Source organism: Pelophylax lessonae (assembly GCF_965119305.1).
Source record: "Pelophylax lessonae genome assembly, chromosome: 3".
NCBI lineage: Eukaryota > Metazoa > Chordata > Amphibia > Anura > Ranidae > Pelophylax > Pelophylax lessonae.
The window spans coordinates 440,629,003-440,644,036 of NC_138770.1; the positions used below are offsets into that span (position 1 = coordinate 440,629,003).

The 15,034-nt window shown below is 40.8% G+C and overlaps 1 protein-coding gene across 2 annotated transcripts in view; it reads left to right on the top strand.

Moving 5' to 3' along the window:
- ARFGEF3 (ARFGEF family member 3) overlaps nt 1-15,034 on the top strand; it is a 173,568-nt gene that overhangs the window by 86,830 nt on the left and 71,704 nt on the right. For both annotated transcript variants that reach the window (XM_082249728.1, XM_082249729.1), the window contains 5 exons: nt 6,277-6,443; nt 6,805-6,970; nt 10,660-10,767; nt 12,456-12,671; nt 14,870-14,983. In XM_082249728.1, the coding sequence (XP_082105854.1) occupies nt 6,277-6,443; nt 6,805-6,970; nt 10,660-10,767; nt 12,456-12,671; nt 14,870-14,983 (771 nt within the window). The remainder of the gene's footprint in view (nt 1-6,276; nt 6,444-6,804; nt 6,971-10,659; nt 10,768-12,455; nt 12,672-14,869; nt 14,984-15,034) is intronic.

The following is a 15,034-nucleotide window of genomic DNA, read 5'->3' on the forward strand; positions in this document are numbered from 1 at the left end:
TTACCCAAAAGAGGCCATAGAGACTCCACCTATCCCTCCATCCTTGAAAATATTCCAAGGTATAATGGATGCTGAAAATGAGTACATACAAAGAAGACAATAGTGCAGAATAAAGATGGGCTCAGACGTGCTCCGATCGTAGTCCCAAGCCACCTGAACAATCCCACCAGGAAGCCCTCACTGCACACCGCCAATCAGGCAGTGAGGCATTTTCCGACCCACAGCTGCACATGCTGCCTTTTGATTGGTGGTGTGCAGTGAGGACTTCCTGGTGGAATAGCTCAGGTGGGTTGTAACTATGATCCGAAAAAGCAACAGAGGCATAAACATTACAAAACAAAAAAAAGGAGCCAGGCGCTGAGGAGCTTTGCCACTGGGAAAAAGTGTAGTGTTGCTGACAGGTTGCTGCTGCCCCAAACTTAAAACCAGTGAGATCGATACAAGAAAACACCAATGGGGGATAAAGCGCTGTACCAGAGCAAAATTAAAACACCAGTTTCTTCAAAAATGAGACATTAACAGTTTATGGAGCACACCACGCAAAGTACAAGCCAACTGTGCACACCAACACTGGGCCAGCAGAGGCTCTGAGGAAGAGGTGTTTGCTTAGAAACATTACAGCATATCATCCATAAAAACAACCTGACCCAGGTTTTGCCTTTCCAGCTTTCTTGGCCAATCCTACACTATTTCACTTGAGGGATGCATTTTAAAATTGCATTATTAGGTAAAATCATAGGTGCATCACGTCTTATTTCACAGGTAATTCTTTTTTGTCATCATTCAGTTTGTTTCATATGTACTTCACACATAATGTGGTGTGATGTATTGATTGCAGTTGATCTGAATAATCATTTTTGTGGTAAGCAGGCTGTTTACTCGTATACTGTATTAAGAATCCATCTGACCCATCTCTCCTGGTACACTTGGAATACTATGTACATGTACAGTTGGTGCATTGCTTGCTTGTTTTAGCTGACAAGTTACACAGGAGAGCTTTGATGTCACAGCGATCTGACATCTTTACTGCTTAGGGGGTTCTCTGCTGGTTTTTACATCTCACCACTCTGCTGTTTTTATATTGTAACCTGAGTTTATTTCTTAAACTATTCTGTTTTGCTCTAGGAGAGTAGAATTTCATTTATTCAAGCTAACTAAATGAAATGTATTTTGCACAAGATTTGTCACTGAGACAGTCCCCCGAGGGATTTCACTCCACAGAGATCTAAAATAATAATGCTCTAAAACCTAGTTCTGCAGAAGAATACCTATGCACTTTTCCATTAAAGAGCTCTTATTGGTTGTTTTACTTGCTTTATCTAGGAGTTGCTAAATGTTTATGGTTGCTTAAAGGCAATCTGTCATGAGAAAAATACCAGTGCCCATCAAATGCCCTTTGTGACCATGCAAGTTGCCTGATGTTACTTTTTGAAGTGAAACAACTATGCATTGCTGTGAAGTCAGAGCTTTTAACTTGCATACATGCTTCAGGCCATTGAATCAGTAATCAGAAAATGCACACTGCAGCTCAAAATAGCTGCTTCTACAGGTGTTTGAGCTTTTTTCTTTTTTCTCTGCCTTTAAACCTCCCTTTATGTTAGCCTATGTGTCCCTGCACACTATAGGTGTTTTCAGGAACTTCGTGGCAGGGGATTTTAGAGCCAGCAGAAAACCCTCCAAAGTCGCATTTTTAGGATTCCTTTTAGAGCTAAAAAAACCACCCAAACGCACTTTATGAGCATTTAGCGTCTTTAATGTACAGTGGTCAGAAACCACTGAATTTTCAAACATATGGATGTGTGTGTGTATGTGTATGTATGTATGTATGTATATATATATATATATATATATATATATATATATATATATATGTGTATGTGTGTGTGTGTGTGTATATATATATATATATATATATATATATATATATATATATATATATATATATATATATATATATATATATATATATACTTTGCAGTGCATTGTGGTCATTTGGGAGTGTAAACGCTAATGCTCAAAAACGCCTAACAAACATAGTTACATAGTTAGTCAGGTTGAAAAAAGACGCAAGTCCATCTGGCTCAACCAATAAAAAACGAAAAAAAAAAAAAACAGTAATGAAAACCCAACCATAAAATCCCATATACACAATCCTATACCCGCAGTTGATCCAGAGGAAGGCGAAAAAACCCCAGCAAAGCATGATCCAATTTGCTACAGCAAAGGAAAAAAAATCCTTCCTGATCCCAGGCAATCTGATATTCCCTGGATCAATTTGACCTATAAATATTAGTACCCATTTATATTATGTACACCCAGGAAAGAATCCAGGCCTTTTTTAAAGCAATTTAGTGAGCTGGCCAGAACCACCTCTGGAGGGAGTCTATTCCACATTTTCACAGCTCTTACGGTGAAGAAACCTTTCCGTATTTGGAGACTAAATCTGTTTTCCTCTAGACGTAAAGAGTGCCCCCTTGTCCTCTGTGATGACCTTAAAGTGAACAACTCAACACCAAGTTCCCTATATGGACCTCTTATGTATTTCTACATGTTGATCATATCCCCCCTTAATCTCCTCTTCTCGAGAGAAATTAAATTCAGTTCCACATGATAAAAACAAAAAAAACTTGTTTTTTAAACTCTGGTTTTCCATGCTAACAGTTCTTAAGTTTCTAAGTTATCTTATGTTCATGAGACCCAAACTAAGGGGGAGACTCAGTATAGCAGACGACAATTTTTTAGAAGGCCAGGAAGATGGCATCACTAGTATTTTCATCACAAGAGGTTCCTGTTAAAAGTGGCGCTCCACCCAAAAGGTGAAGCTCTTGCTGTCTGCCTCCTCTCCCCCCTCCCCCTCTACTGTCACAATTGGCACCTTTTAGGGAGGAGCGGGTACCTGGTTTTAACAAGAACCTGCTCCTACTTCCGACTGAGTTCGCCACGGCAAAATCAGTCGGAAGTTCGGACCCCCCCCTCCTCCTTCCCCCAAAGCCAGTCCATTCACAGAGTGCAGCTCGATTCGTGCATGTGCAGTAGGAAAGTTGAGGGTGCAAGGCTTCACTGCTGGTTTCTCTCAGTAGAGATGAACTCCTGATAGCTGCTTACAAAATCAGCTCAGGTGAAGAAACCGCTGGATAACTGGACAGGTAAGTGTCCTAATATAGTATCTGTAGCTGCTAACGTTATATTTTTCTCTGCAGAAGCCTCTAGCTCCTCTTTAAGTGTTTCTATAGCTGCCCATATGCTGTCAATTTTGTCTCATTTAGCCCAATGGACTGAATGAGAAAAATCGGTTGACAATTTTCTGCCTGACTCTTCAAATTGAAGGATGTTGGGCAGGAGGTTGCCAACAGGGCCACCCACGGCTCAATGAATCAGTTTGTGTATCACCAAATTGTCAATTTGATGACTGGCTGATTATACACTACACAAGGCTGATTACATGGTACACTGGGCACCATTTGAAGAACACAAACGGCAGAAATTTTTTGGAGTACCCCTATGCTCAGAACATGTATTTGCTATAAGCAATGCTTTCTGTTTTAAAGCATTGGGAAGGTAAGGTGCAAGGGGTAATGGCTCACAAAGCTGATTTATTTCTGTTCACTTGTTAATTTCTCAATACCCTGATCTACATAGCTTGTACTTTCTAAATACTCAATTCAAGCAGGGTGCCTTGGCAATATTTTTGGGCAATTTCAAGGCAACAAGCCAGTGAGTGGATCAAGACTGCTTTTTTGTTACACATAACCACAGGTTTTTATTGTGCAGCAATACAATTTTGTGCACTGTGCAAGCAAGCCCCAGGTATTGTAACAGCCGATGATATAATCCGTTAACAAGGAGGACATCGTACAACTGCACAGCATCCTTATTTGATGCTCCCCTTCCTCTCTCTGTCAGCACTGGGATCACGTCAGCTGAGTGAGGGAGAGAAACGCAGGTAGAGAATTACTCAGTGTCAGTGGGCAAAGGTGTATTTTTCTTTGTTAAACCCTGTACACACAGGCCGAATGTTGGGCGGCATCAGCTGGTTCAATAGAAACAGACTGACATTTGGCCCGTGTATAATGCAGCCGGTCTGATAGAAGCCGAAGGGGCAAGATTGGAAGGGTCTGACAACCGCCTCCCGATCAGCACTCTTAGCCAATGGCTGAAAATGCTGAACAGAGTGTTCTGGCGGAGGGCTGCCCTTCCCGGGCTGTCCCCCTGTCAGAACACAATAGAACAGCAGAGAAGATCGCTACGCTAACATCGGATTGTACAACGGCTCCGACCTGAGCTGCCTGTTTTCTTTCATCCAGCCTGCTGGGTTGAACCAAAAAAACTACTGGTGCGTACTAGGCTTAAGAATAAATCACCTCTAATATTGGGTGTCATGTTTATGGATGCTGCTGTATTATGTAAGGGCCAGTTCACACCACATGCAGTAAAGTGTTTTTTCTGCATCACAAACACATGTAAAGTAGGTTATATGGTTTCCAATGGCATAGTTCACACCAGTGTGGTCAGTTCCAGGGCATTCCAGTTCCAGAAAAAAAAAGTAGAACATGCTGCATTTTTCTTGCACTGAACTATACTGGAAAACACATCAAAAAGGCACCGGATTGCACTGGAACACATGAAAACCAAACAACAAGTGCACCAGACCCCAGTACAGTCGGGGGAAAAAAAACAGGAAAAAAAAAAAGAATAACAGCATCTGGAATGCATCAACAACACACCTGAATGTGTCAAAAACGTGTTCGAAACGTGCAAGCAAAATTCAAAATAGATCTGAAGTGTGTTTTTTTTGGTGTGAACCAGCCCTTTAACTATTAGTTACATTTTTTACATTTTTGAATGGGGTGCCTCAAGATTGTCCATAATTTTAAAGAGTACCTTAAAAAATTTGAGAAACATTGAAGTAGAGGTTGATTACTTAGAAAAGTGTATGGTCATAACTAAACAATGTTGGTAAATAAAGAAAAGCTATGTTCACTTTGAATACTCAATTATGTGTGATTTGGAATTAGTTGAAAAAAAGGCCTTTTTTTCTAGCACCTAATTGGTTATTTAATATGAACACAGCTTCATCGTATTCACAAACATTTCACATTGCAAAGTCAAAATAGACATTGCTAAGTGAACATTCTCTTTGCTGAGTGAACAGCCTCTGCTCTTTAAGTAAAATAACCCAAAATACTTTGTGAAACTAAAGCCTAGTACACACGCAACGAATTTCCGCCGACCGGTCGTCCATCTTTTGTCCAGAGTGGTGTTTTGTTGCTTGGAATGTGCCTAGACTGCACACGAATTTTCCCGCACGACAAAATTCTACTTCAGAAGTGATGTCATGTGTTGGATTGCTTTCTTTGTGTTCTTTCTTCTCTGAGCATGCCCAGTCTTGCTCATAAGATTTTTCCCTGTCGAAATCTGTACTGACTGCACGAAAATCAGACGTGTTTTGACGGAGGACAAAAATTTTATAGCCTGCACACCAGATTTTTTTCGGCCGAAAAGTCGGAGTCGGTTGTCGGAAGCATCATACTAACAAGCCGAAAATCGGCAGATCAGTCGTCGGACGAAAATTCCCGGCCGAATTTCGACTCGTGTGTACGGGGCTTAAGTGTGGAGCAGCATGGCGCCTACTGCCAGGGGCGTATCTACTGCGAGGAAAACAAGGCGCTTGCCTTAGGCGGCATTTTTAGGGGGGTGGCCCCTCCCCAAGGCAGAAGGGATGCTAAGAGCAGTACAGGGGTGGCGGCGGACTGACCGTTTGGGAACAGGGGAGCAAAGCCTAACTGGCTGCAGCCTCCGATCCCGGAAGTAGCTCACTTGGCAGAGCAAGTTGGGAGTCCCGGGCTGTGATTGTGCCTGGGCCTGACAGCCTCACTACACACAGTTGGTGAAAAGGAGCTGGTGGGCTGCAGGAAGGTGAGAGACTGATGTCTTTTTTTTTTTTTTTTTTTTTTTTTTAGAAACCGTGTGTTCAGGAGCAGCAGCGTTTTGGCAAAAAAAAAAAAAAAAAAACATCTTGTGTGTCTAAACGCGCTCAAGTACTAAGAATTAATATTGTGGTCAATGAAGTATATGAACTCCCAATCGCTTAATATGCCTAAACGTGTGTGCAAAAGCGCAGATTTGGGACAAACATGGGGCTTACTAGTAAGGGCACAGGTTAGTGGTATGATGCTCCTATGGAGCTAGAGATAGGATACTGTAATGTGAAAAGCAACAGTTTAGCAAAATGTACCTGTCTTCAGCTGTGTTTAATTTTTATACAATGTTTCATAGGTGTAATGCATTCTCCAGGCTTTGAAAATAATGGTGGAGCAAGTGTCCAGACGCTTTTGAATGCAGACAGTCTGTATGTTGCATCGTTTTATGTTCTTCTGCTAAACCTAAAACTTGCCAACAACGATTATTACAGAAAGAAGACGACTTTGGCACCAGTGACACTAGTAAGTGTGATGTTTGTGTTATACAAATGCACTGCTCTTGGCATCCTCCTAGCTTTTATTTTGGTAAGACTTTGTTTAAACTCTATATTCTACAAGTTATCATTTAATACAAAGTGCAGCTATAACTATATTAGGTTGCTGGAGTCCAATGTTGCCTCCATGCTAAAGTGGTAATTCAGATGGGTTTGTCTCAATCAAGAGAGTGTATGTGTGCATTAAGTAAATATGAAACCTAAAATTAAATATTACTTATTAATATATTTACACTCTCAAAATGTGAAGATTTTCTTTTTATTTATATAGAAATGCATATAATCGCACCTTATCAATGTACTTTTCATTTCTATTTGTTACGGAACAGAAAGAGTTCATGAAGCAGATCCAGTCGAGTGGAGTCTTGATAGTGTTCTCCCAGGCCTGGATTGAGGAGCTCTATCACCAAGTTCTAGACAGAAACATGCTTGGAGAATCTGGGTACTGGGGAACCCCGGAGGGACACTGTCTACCCCTAATTACTATGCTCATTAGTAAGTAATGCAATGTTGGTTATCACTTGTTCATGTATAGGAGAGGTCAAAAATAAATCACACAAAAAATGTTTCTGCAGATATTTTATAATCAGTTGAGAGGTGTTTACTCAATCAGCACTTCACCATTTTTCTTCTACACTGCTGACTATATACACTATTATATTTCCAAACGAAAATTTGTACAAGCATTTGTACCAAAATTCTCAGTACATACGATGGCTTGACAAATGTTATTTGAAAATAGTTCAAAATTAAATTTGCTTTTGACTTTGGATTTTGTAATGAATGGACTTTCCCGAACCAAAACCACACAAAAAATAAAAAATACACAGACATGTGTTCATTTGAGCAAAAATGTATCCATCCTGCTCCATTTTCTTTTTCTTTACTACAGTTAAAATTGAAAGTCGATTTGACCCCACGAACAATTAGAAATTCGAATGAATGTTCTCAAAATTAAAAATTCCAAACTGAATTCTACTAATGTATAACCAGCTTTAGTCATCCAGACTGTGCATACGTAGTTATTTTAGCATGTGATAGCTTTCCCTATTATCATATAAAGCAGTGGTCCTCAACTCTGACCCTCAGGGCCCACTAAAAGGCCAAGATAACTGATATACATCCCAGGTGATATCATTTGCTGCTCAGTGATTGCAGTACTTTAGTCTGCATCTCTCCAAGGTAATACTTAAAATCTGGCCTGTTAGTGGGCCCTGAGGACCGGAGTTGAGGACCACTGATATAAACTCTATGCTTTGGCCCACAGGGCACCTTCCTAGAGTATAAACTGCTCTTATTATGTAATGGCTGGTCTGGTCATCAAAAAGCATAAATATTTAATACTGTGTTAACTTATTTTTTTCGTAATCAGTATGTGTACAGTAAGGAAAATACAAGTCTATCAGAATTTATATAACAATAAAATTCAGAATTTATAAATAAATAAATTCAATCATTAAAGCATGTATCTACTGACAACTCTCAAGAGCGATCCAATTTTAACGTGTCAGTTTACAGTAGACTTCCATTTAACAGACAATAGATATACTGTATTAATGGCAATAAAGCTAAAGCTGTCCCTAGTGCAAATAGAATAAAAGCGTATATGCACCTTGGGTTTGCACTATAAAACATACCTGTGTTTTGTATACCTTTTCCTACCACATTGATTATTAGGTTAGTCTTGATATACTATATTTATAAGGGGCTTCATAAAGAAAACCTAGGGACAGAACAAAGGAGCTAAAGCAGAATCTTATAGAGAGGCATTAAAGCACAGTAACCAAACATGTTTTAATGTTTTGGTCTCTTGGAAAATTTGCCAAGAAATTATATTATAATTCTGTTCATTAGTGAGCGTACATATGCATATGGCGGCAGACACTTTTGCATTACACATGAAGATTCTACTTTCTAGTCTTCCTGTTCAGTATCACTTATCACTTATATCTCTCACAATGCAAGTTGACCGTTCAGAGACTCTGTGGAAGTAGTGCGGCAGACGGACCACACCATATCCCCCCCCCCCCAGACCACACCAGCCCGCACACCCTACCCTTAGGTTCTTGTTACCACCCAATTTTTAAGAACAGTCCCAAAAGTCCCAGTAGTCCACCCCCCCTCCGGTCGCCGGCTCACTCACCGAAGGGCAGGCAGCAGCGGCGGCGTCTTCTCTTCAGTCCCCTGCAGCGGCGGCAGCTTGTTTTCATTCTCCTTGGTGGCGGCAACTTCTCTTCAGCGGCGGTGGCTACTCTTCAATCCCCTGCATCTCCTCGAGTCCCCCCTCCTCCTCCTCCTTGGCCAATGGCATGGCTTTGCCTTTCAGGCCAATCGGTAAACAGGTCTCAGGACCCGCTTCCTGATTGGCCAGGAGGAGGATCCATGTGACAATAGCGAATTTTCATTCGCTATTGTCACACAACTAGGTGGGCTTGGGGCGCAGACCCTTTTCTGAAGCTTATTAGAGCCTCTGGCTGTAATTATGTGCTTAAAAAAAAAAAGAAATCTCCATTGAACTTCATGAGTCCGGTGCCCCTGCATGTAGATTAGGGGGCCGGACGCATAGATGGGGGGCAGAGCCCCTGCGCCCCTAATGGACAGGCCGCCCCTGCTAGTCAACATAAATGTACTCCCAATGACAAACTAGTTTCTTACCTTTATCAGTGTTTAGTGTGCTTTTATTTCCTTACTTCATATTCTGTATGCTTCCTCCTCAACTATATCTAGCTCAGACCTTCAGAGCTGTAGTTTCTAATCATGATGATCAGTTTAAGGTGCCCCCTGTTCACTAGTTGGGTAATTAATACTATTACCATCTCCTTAAAGTTTTTGCAAGACAGCGCTGATTTTGGTATGTCAGCATGGCCTAGAGTGGGTGGATATGATCTTTGGACTTCCCCCCAGTCTTTCTCTACCCATATATGCCCATAGATTTTGACATAGGAGCCTCATGTCAAAAATCTATGGCCATAGGACCCTTTTCCTAGTGGCCATACATCACAATTACTTTGGTGAAAATGCTAAGATGACACAAGTTTTAAAAATATCCTTTATCAATTGCCCATTGGGAGAGGGAGGTTTGGGTGGAAACGGGGATTTGTCCCAGAGGTCAGCTTTAAAGGATAAGTTCACCATTCTGCAAAAAATAATTAATTAATGCACATCTTTTTGTAGGTTAAAAAAAAATGTGCGTCTATTATTTTTTGTAGTAGGAGCATGTAAAGCATTGCACTAGCGATCAGTATGCCAGGTCTCCTGCATACAGTCAGTGTATCTGCTTACCCATAGATCCAGTATGGGCAAGCCGATGCTCCCAGACAGGAAGACATTCAGTGAACTGCCACAGCACTCTACAGCGCTACAGCGGACAACCACTCTACAGCGGACAACCACTAAGGATCTTGAGGCTTGTAGTTCATTCACACACAGAGCTGTGTGTATGAATGACGCAGCCGTGTTTTAAAAAAAATTATACCTAGTACAGGGAACTGAGAGAGCAGTGGGTGGGCGGCTGCAGCATTGGGAACATGTTACATGTTCTACCCTAAAATTGGGTGAAACATGGAACATATCCCCAAAGGTGAACTTATCCTTTAAGGGCTGGTTCGCACCACAATTTTTAACATTTTTCCATGTGTTTACATACATTTTTGATGTGTTAGCAATGCATTTTAGTGTGTTTTTTTTTTTTCCTAATTTTTTATCTTGCCTTGAAAAATCCGGTGCATTTTTTGGTGCATTTACATGTGCTCCGACGCATTTACGTGCGTTTTGTTGCATTCTAGATGTGTTTCGTACAGAAAAAAGTGCAGCAGGTTCTACTTTTGTTGACTGCACTGCCGTGAACTAGGGCCATTGAAATGCATGGAAAACACTGCATGCATTTTTAATGCAGAATAAAAAAGCACTGGACTGCATCATGAACCAGCCCCAAACAAGGAAGATATGTATCTCAAGTAAAATACAAGTAGCCACTAGAGGGAGCAGCAGAAATCTGAGTTTTTACTACAACAATCAAAATATAGAAAGTCCACCTTAAACATTACAATCATAGCTCAAATATATGCGCTCATAAAAATGCACTGTAGTTGCCATCTAACTTAAGAAGGAAAGGCTTATGTAGTATCTGGCACCTTGCTTTGTTTGAAAATATCTCCTATAGTTTCTTCAATTGCTAATTGTAGATATTGATGGCTTGGGAAGCAGTGCTATTGGTGGACAGTTCCAAGCATCTTCATTGACACAGTCTCCACTCCCTCCTGAGAAGAATATGGATCCATCAAGTCTAGCAGGTATGATGACTTTACTTTCAAGTTGTTCATTAAAATTATTCCTCACTTGTTCCTAAGTAGCTCGACCTCTCTTTACTGTATGGCAGGGGCCTTTACTTTTTGCTTTCATTTTTTATATTGTTTTTTAATAGTACCACATGTTCTATTTTTTTAAAAGTGACAGACTATATTCTAAATTCTGTCAGTTTGTAAATTCTTTATTTTTTTTTGTAAATGAGACTGTTAGAAATGGAAAACTGCTGCTGCTACTTTTGGTATGGTTGTCTAAAAAAAAAAAAAAATATATATATATATATATATATATATATATATATATATATATATATATATATATATATATATAGTATCTGACAAAAGTGAGTACACCCCTCACATTTTTGTAAATATTTTATTATGTCTTTTTATGTGACAACACTGAAGAAGTGACACTTTGTTACAATGTAAAGTAAATGTAAAGTAGTGAGTGTACAGCTTGTACAGCTTGTATAACAGTGTAAATTTGCTGTCTCCTCAAAATATCTCAACACACAGCCATTAATGTCTAAACCGCTGGCAACAAAGTGAGTACACCCCTAAGTGAAAATGTCCAAATTTTGGCCCAATTAGCTATTTTCTCTCCCTGGTGTCATGTAATCATGCCATTTGTCACCTGGTTTCTGCCACACACGCTTGACACCATCTAACCCAAATAGGTTTATCTTGGTCTCATCAGACCACAGGATATGGTTCCAGTAATCTATGTCCTTAGTCTGCTTGTCTTCAGCAAACTGTTTGCAGGCTTTCTTGTGCATCATCTTCAGAAGAGGCCTCCTTCTGGGACAACAGCCATGCAGACCAATTTGATGCAATGTGCGGCGTACGGTCTGAGCACTGATAGGATGACCCCCCACCCCTTCAACCTCTGCAGCAATGCTGGCAGCACTCATACGTCTATTTCCTAAAGACAACCCCTGGATATGACGCTGAGCACATACACTAACTCCTTTGGTCAACCATGGCGAGGCCTGTTCTGAGTGGAACTTGTCCTGTTAAACAGCTGTATGGTCTTGGCCACCGTGCTTCAGATCAGTTTCAGGGTCTTGGCAATCTTCTTATAGCCTAGGCCATCTTTATGTAGAGCAAAAATTCTTTTTTTCAGATTCTCAGAGAGTTCTTTGTCATGAGGTGCCATGCTGAACTTCCAGTGACCGGTATGAGAGAGTGAGAGCGATAACACCAAATTTAACATCCCTGCTCCCCATTCACACCTGAGACCTTGTAACACTAATGAGTCACATGACATCGGGGAGGGAAAATGGCTAATTGGGCCCAGTTTGGACATTTTCACTTAGGGGTGTACTCACTTTTGTTGCCAGCAGTTTAGACATTAATTGTGTTGAGTTATTTTGAGGGGACAGCATATTTACACGGTTATACAAGCTGTACACTCTACTCTACTTTACATTGTAGCAAAGTGTCATTTCTTCAGTGTTGTCACATGAAAAGATAGAATAAAATATTTACAAAAATGTGAGGGGTGTACTCACTTGTGGGAGATACTGTATGTTTTGTTTATTGGCAAGGAAAAAATTCAGTCTTATTTGGGTGTCTGTCCCTATTCTTCAGTTCACCTTTTTTCTCCCAAAGGAATAGATTGCATATTTATAATACAAGTGTTCTATATCGGCTTGATTTGTTCTCTGCTCTAGGTATGGCTTTTGCCCGATTCATACTTATTGGATGTTGGAAGAACCTGATTGACACCTTATCTGCTCCTCTTACTGGACGCATGGCAGGCAGCTCTAAAGGCTTATCTTTTATACTGGGTGCTGAAGGTGTGAAGGAGCAAAATCAGAAAGAGAGAGATGCCATCTGTATGAGCCTAGATGGTCTCAGGAAAGCTGCCCGTCTCAGCTGTGCCTTGGGTATGTAATTTTTTTTTTTTTTTTGCTCAGATTATCAAATTGCTTAACTGCAGATTTTAACAGTGGTGTTTAAATTCTGAATATATAATCCATTGCCCTGTATTGAAAGTGGTCAATAGCACAAGATACAAAAGCTGTGAATGCACTTCTCTTTCCAAGGTGATGTGTTAATCAGTTCATCCTTCTCCTCTAGGATCCAGTGTCCCTAGACCAATGTTTCTCCAACCTTTTTTTCAGTCGGGACGCCCTTGAAAAGTATGTTCAGTCTTGAGGCACCCCTGTCCAAGGCTTGGTACACGCTACTGTGTGTCGCGGAACACAAGCAAAATCGCACCCGTTCCTGACACACAGACAAATGCTCTGCACTTTAGGGGTGCCATTAATTCTTAATGGTACTCCACACATTGGGCCACACCAAAAGCACCCTATGCTTTCCAATTTTAAAAAAGGGTCAGGGACTTCTTTCCCTGCATTTCTGCAGGTAGGAAAGCCCATTGAAATGAATGGGCTGCCCTACACGCAGTAAGAAGCCACACAGATGTGAACCAAGGGCTTGTGCACATGTCAGGTTGGAGGGGGCAGTAAAACCACATGGTTGAGCTGTTTTTAACCTCCCCCAACATCTCCCCCTTTAGCTGCAAAGGCAGCAGCTGGAGGTGTCCACATGCTGTGGCTGCAACTGGAAGTATACCCAGGGTGAATAGGGCTGCACTGCAACCACCCCGCAACTGTGTACATTGCATGGTTGCGGTGTGGTAATGTTGCATTTACAACATATTGCCTCTTTACCACCTGTTAAATACTTCTGAAAAGCGATCTGAGCATGGCTTGCTTTTCAGAGTAACAGCAGTCCTTGCTGCTTTCACAGACGAGCCCTACAAAAGCAGTTCTGATGGTACAGGAATAGGGGGGTAGGATTAAAATATACATACAGACACACATACACATACAGACACATGTACACATATACAGACACATGTACATGCATGTACATACATACACACACGTACACACATATACATATGCACACACATATACACACACACGCATATATACACACACACAGGGCTGCTGTTAGAAATCATGGGGCCCCGTACAGCCCACCTGGCAGGGCTCACACCCCCCCCCCCCCCGAATATATCAAGACAATATTTTCACAAAAATGCACTAAAAATCATTATTAGTGGACACAAACATAACCGAGAACCTGTGTTAATTAGCTCTTTTTTAATTGTTTTTTACATTTGTTTAAAAAAAAAAATTATAAGTATTTTTTTAAAATGTTTACAACTATCTTATCTTACAATTTTTTTAATTATTTATTGCAATGTTTATTATTTTTTTACAATTTGTAATTTTTTTTACAGGACAGGAAAGCCTGCAGCGCTGCGGTGGGGGGGGGGGGGGGGCTGGGTGTCGCAGTGAAAAGGGGGCACATGGGGAGGTGGGGGGGGGGATCAGAGGCAATTACAGAGATGATGCCCTGTATCTCCCTGCAGCAGCTGAAAGCCAGCAGGAGGAGGATAAACTGGCTTTCAACTGCTGCAGAAAGCCACACAGGGCTTCCTTCTGTAATTGCCCCTCCACCCGACTGCACAGATTCCCCATGCTGTTGGAGCCCCCCTGTGTGCTCGGGCCCCCTACAGGAGGACTGGTGGCCCTGCACACACACATATACATCCATATACTTTAAACTGAGCTGCCAATAGACTAGAATACTTATCCCAATGGTTATGGCTTCCCTGAATAACAAATTAGTGCTGGCCACTTTTTCACTATTTGTTCTTCTTCATTCACATAAATTAATGCAACTGACAGAGCCAAGCTTACAATTTTATGGATTACTCCACAGGCAATTTATCATGAGTATGATCAGATCATGCCTGCACTAATGGTGTCTATATAAGTCTTCAGGGAGCTTTATTAATGTATTATGCTCTTTTACTAGGGAGCAGTTGATTGATGGTTATTTTTTATGTTCATTTGCACTTATATACTGCAAGATATTAGTAAGTGATCTCTTCCAGTTTCTTCCCACCCTTACCATAACTGTGCAACCTTAGTTATATGCTTGTCAGATAATTACCAAACCTTTACAACTGATCTGATTGACAATTTATCAGTTGGTCACATAACTATTTTTCAGGGATGCCTTTAGTCAACACTATAATCTATACCTTTTTGAATTTTATTTGAAGGGGTTGCGGCGAACTGTGCATCAGCACTGGCTCAAATGGCAGCAGCGTCCTGTGTTCAAGAAGAGAAAGATGATAAGGAAAACTCTGAACATAGTGACACAATTACACAACAAGGTATTCTGTTGTTTCACAGACGTGTGCTTCTTATTTTTTTTTTTTTCACAA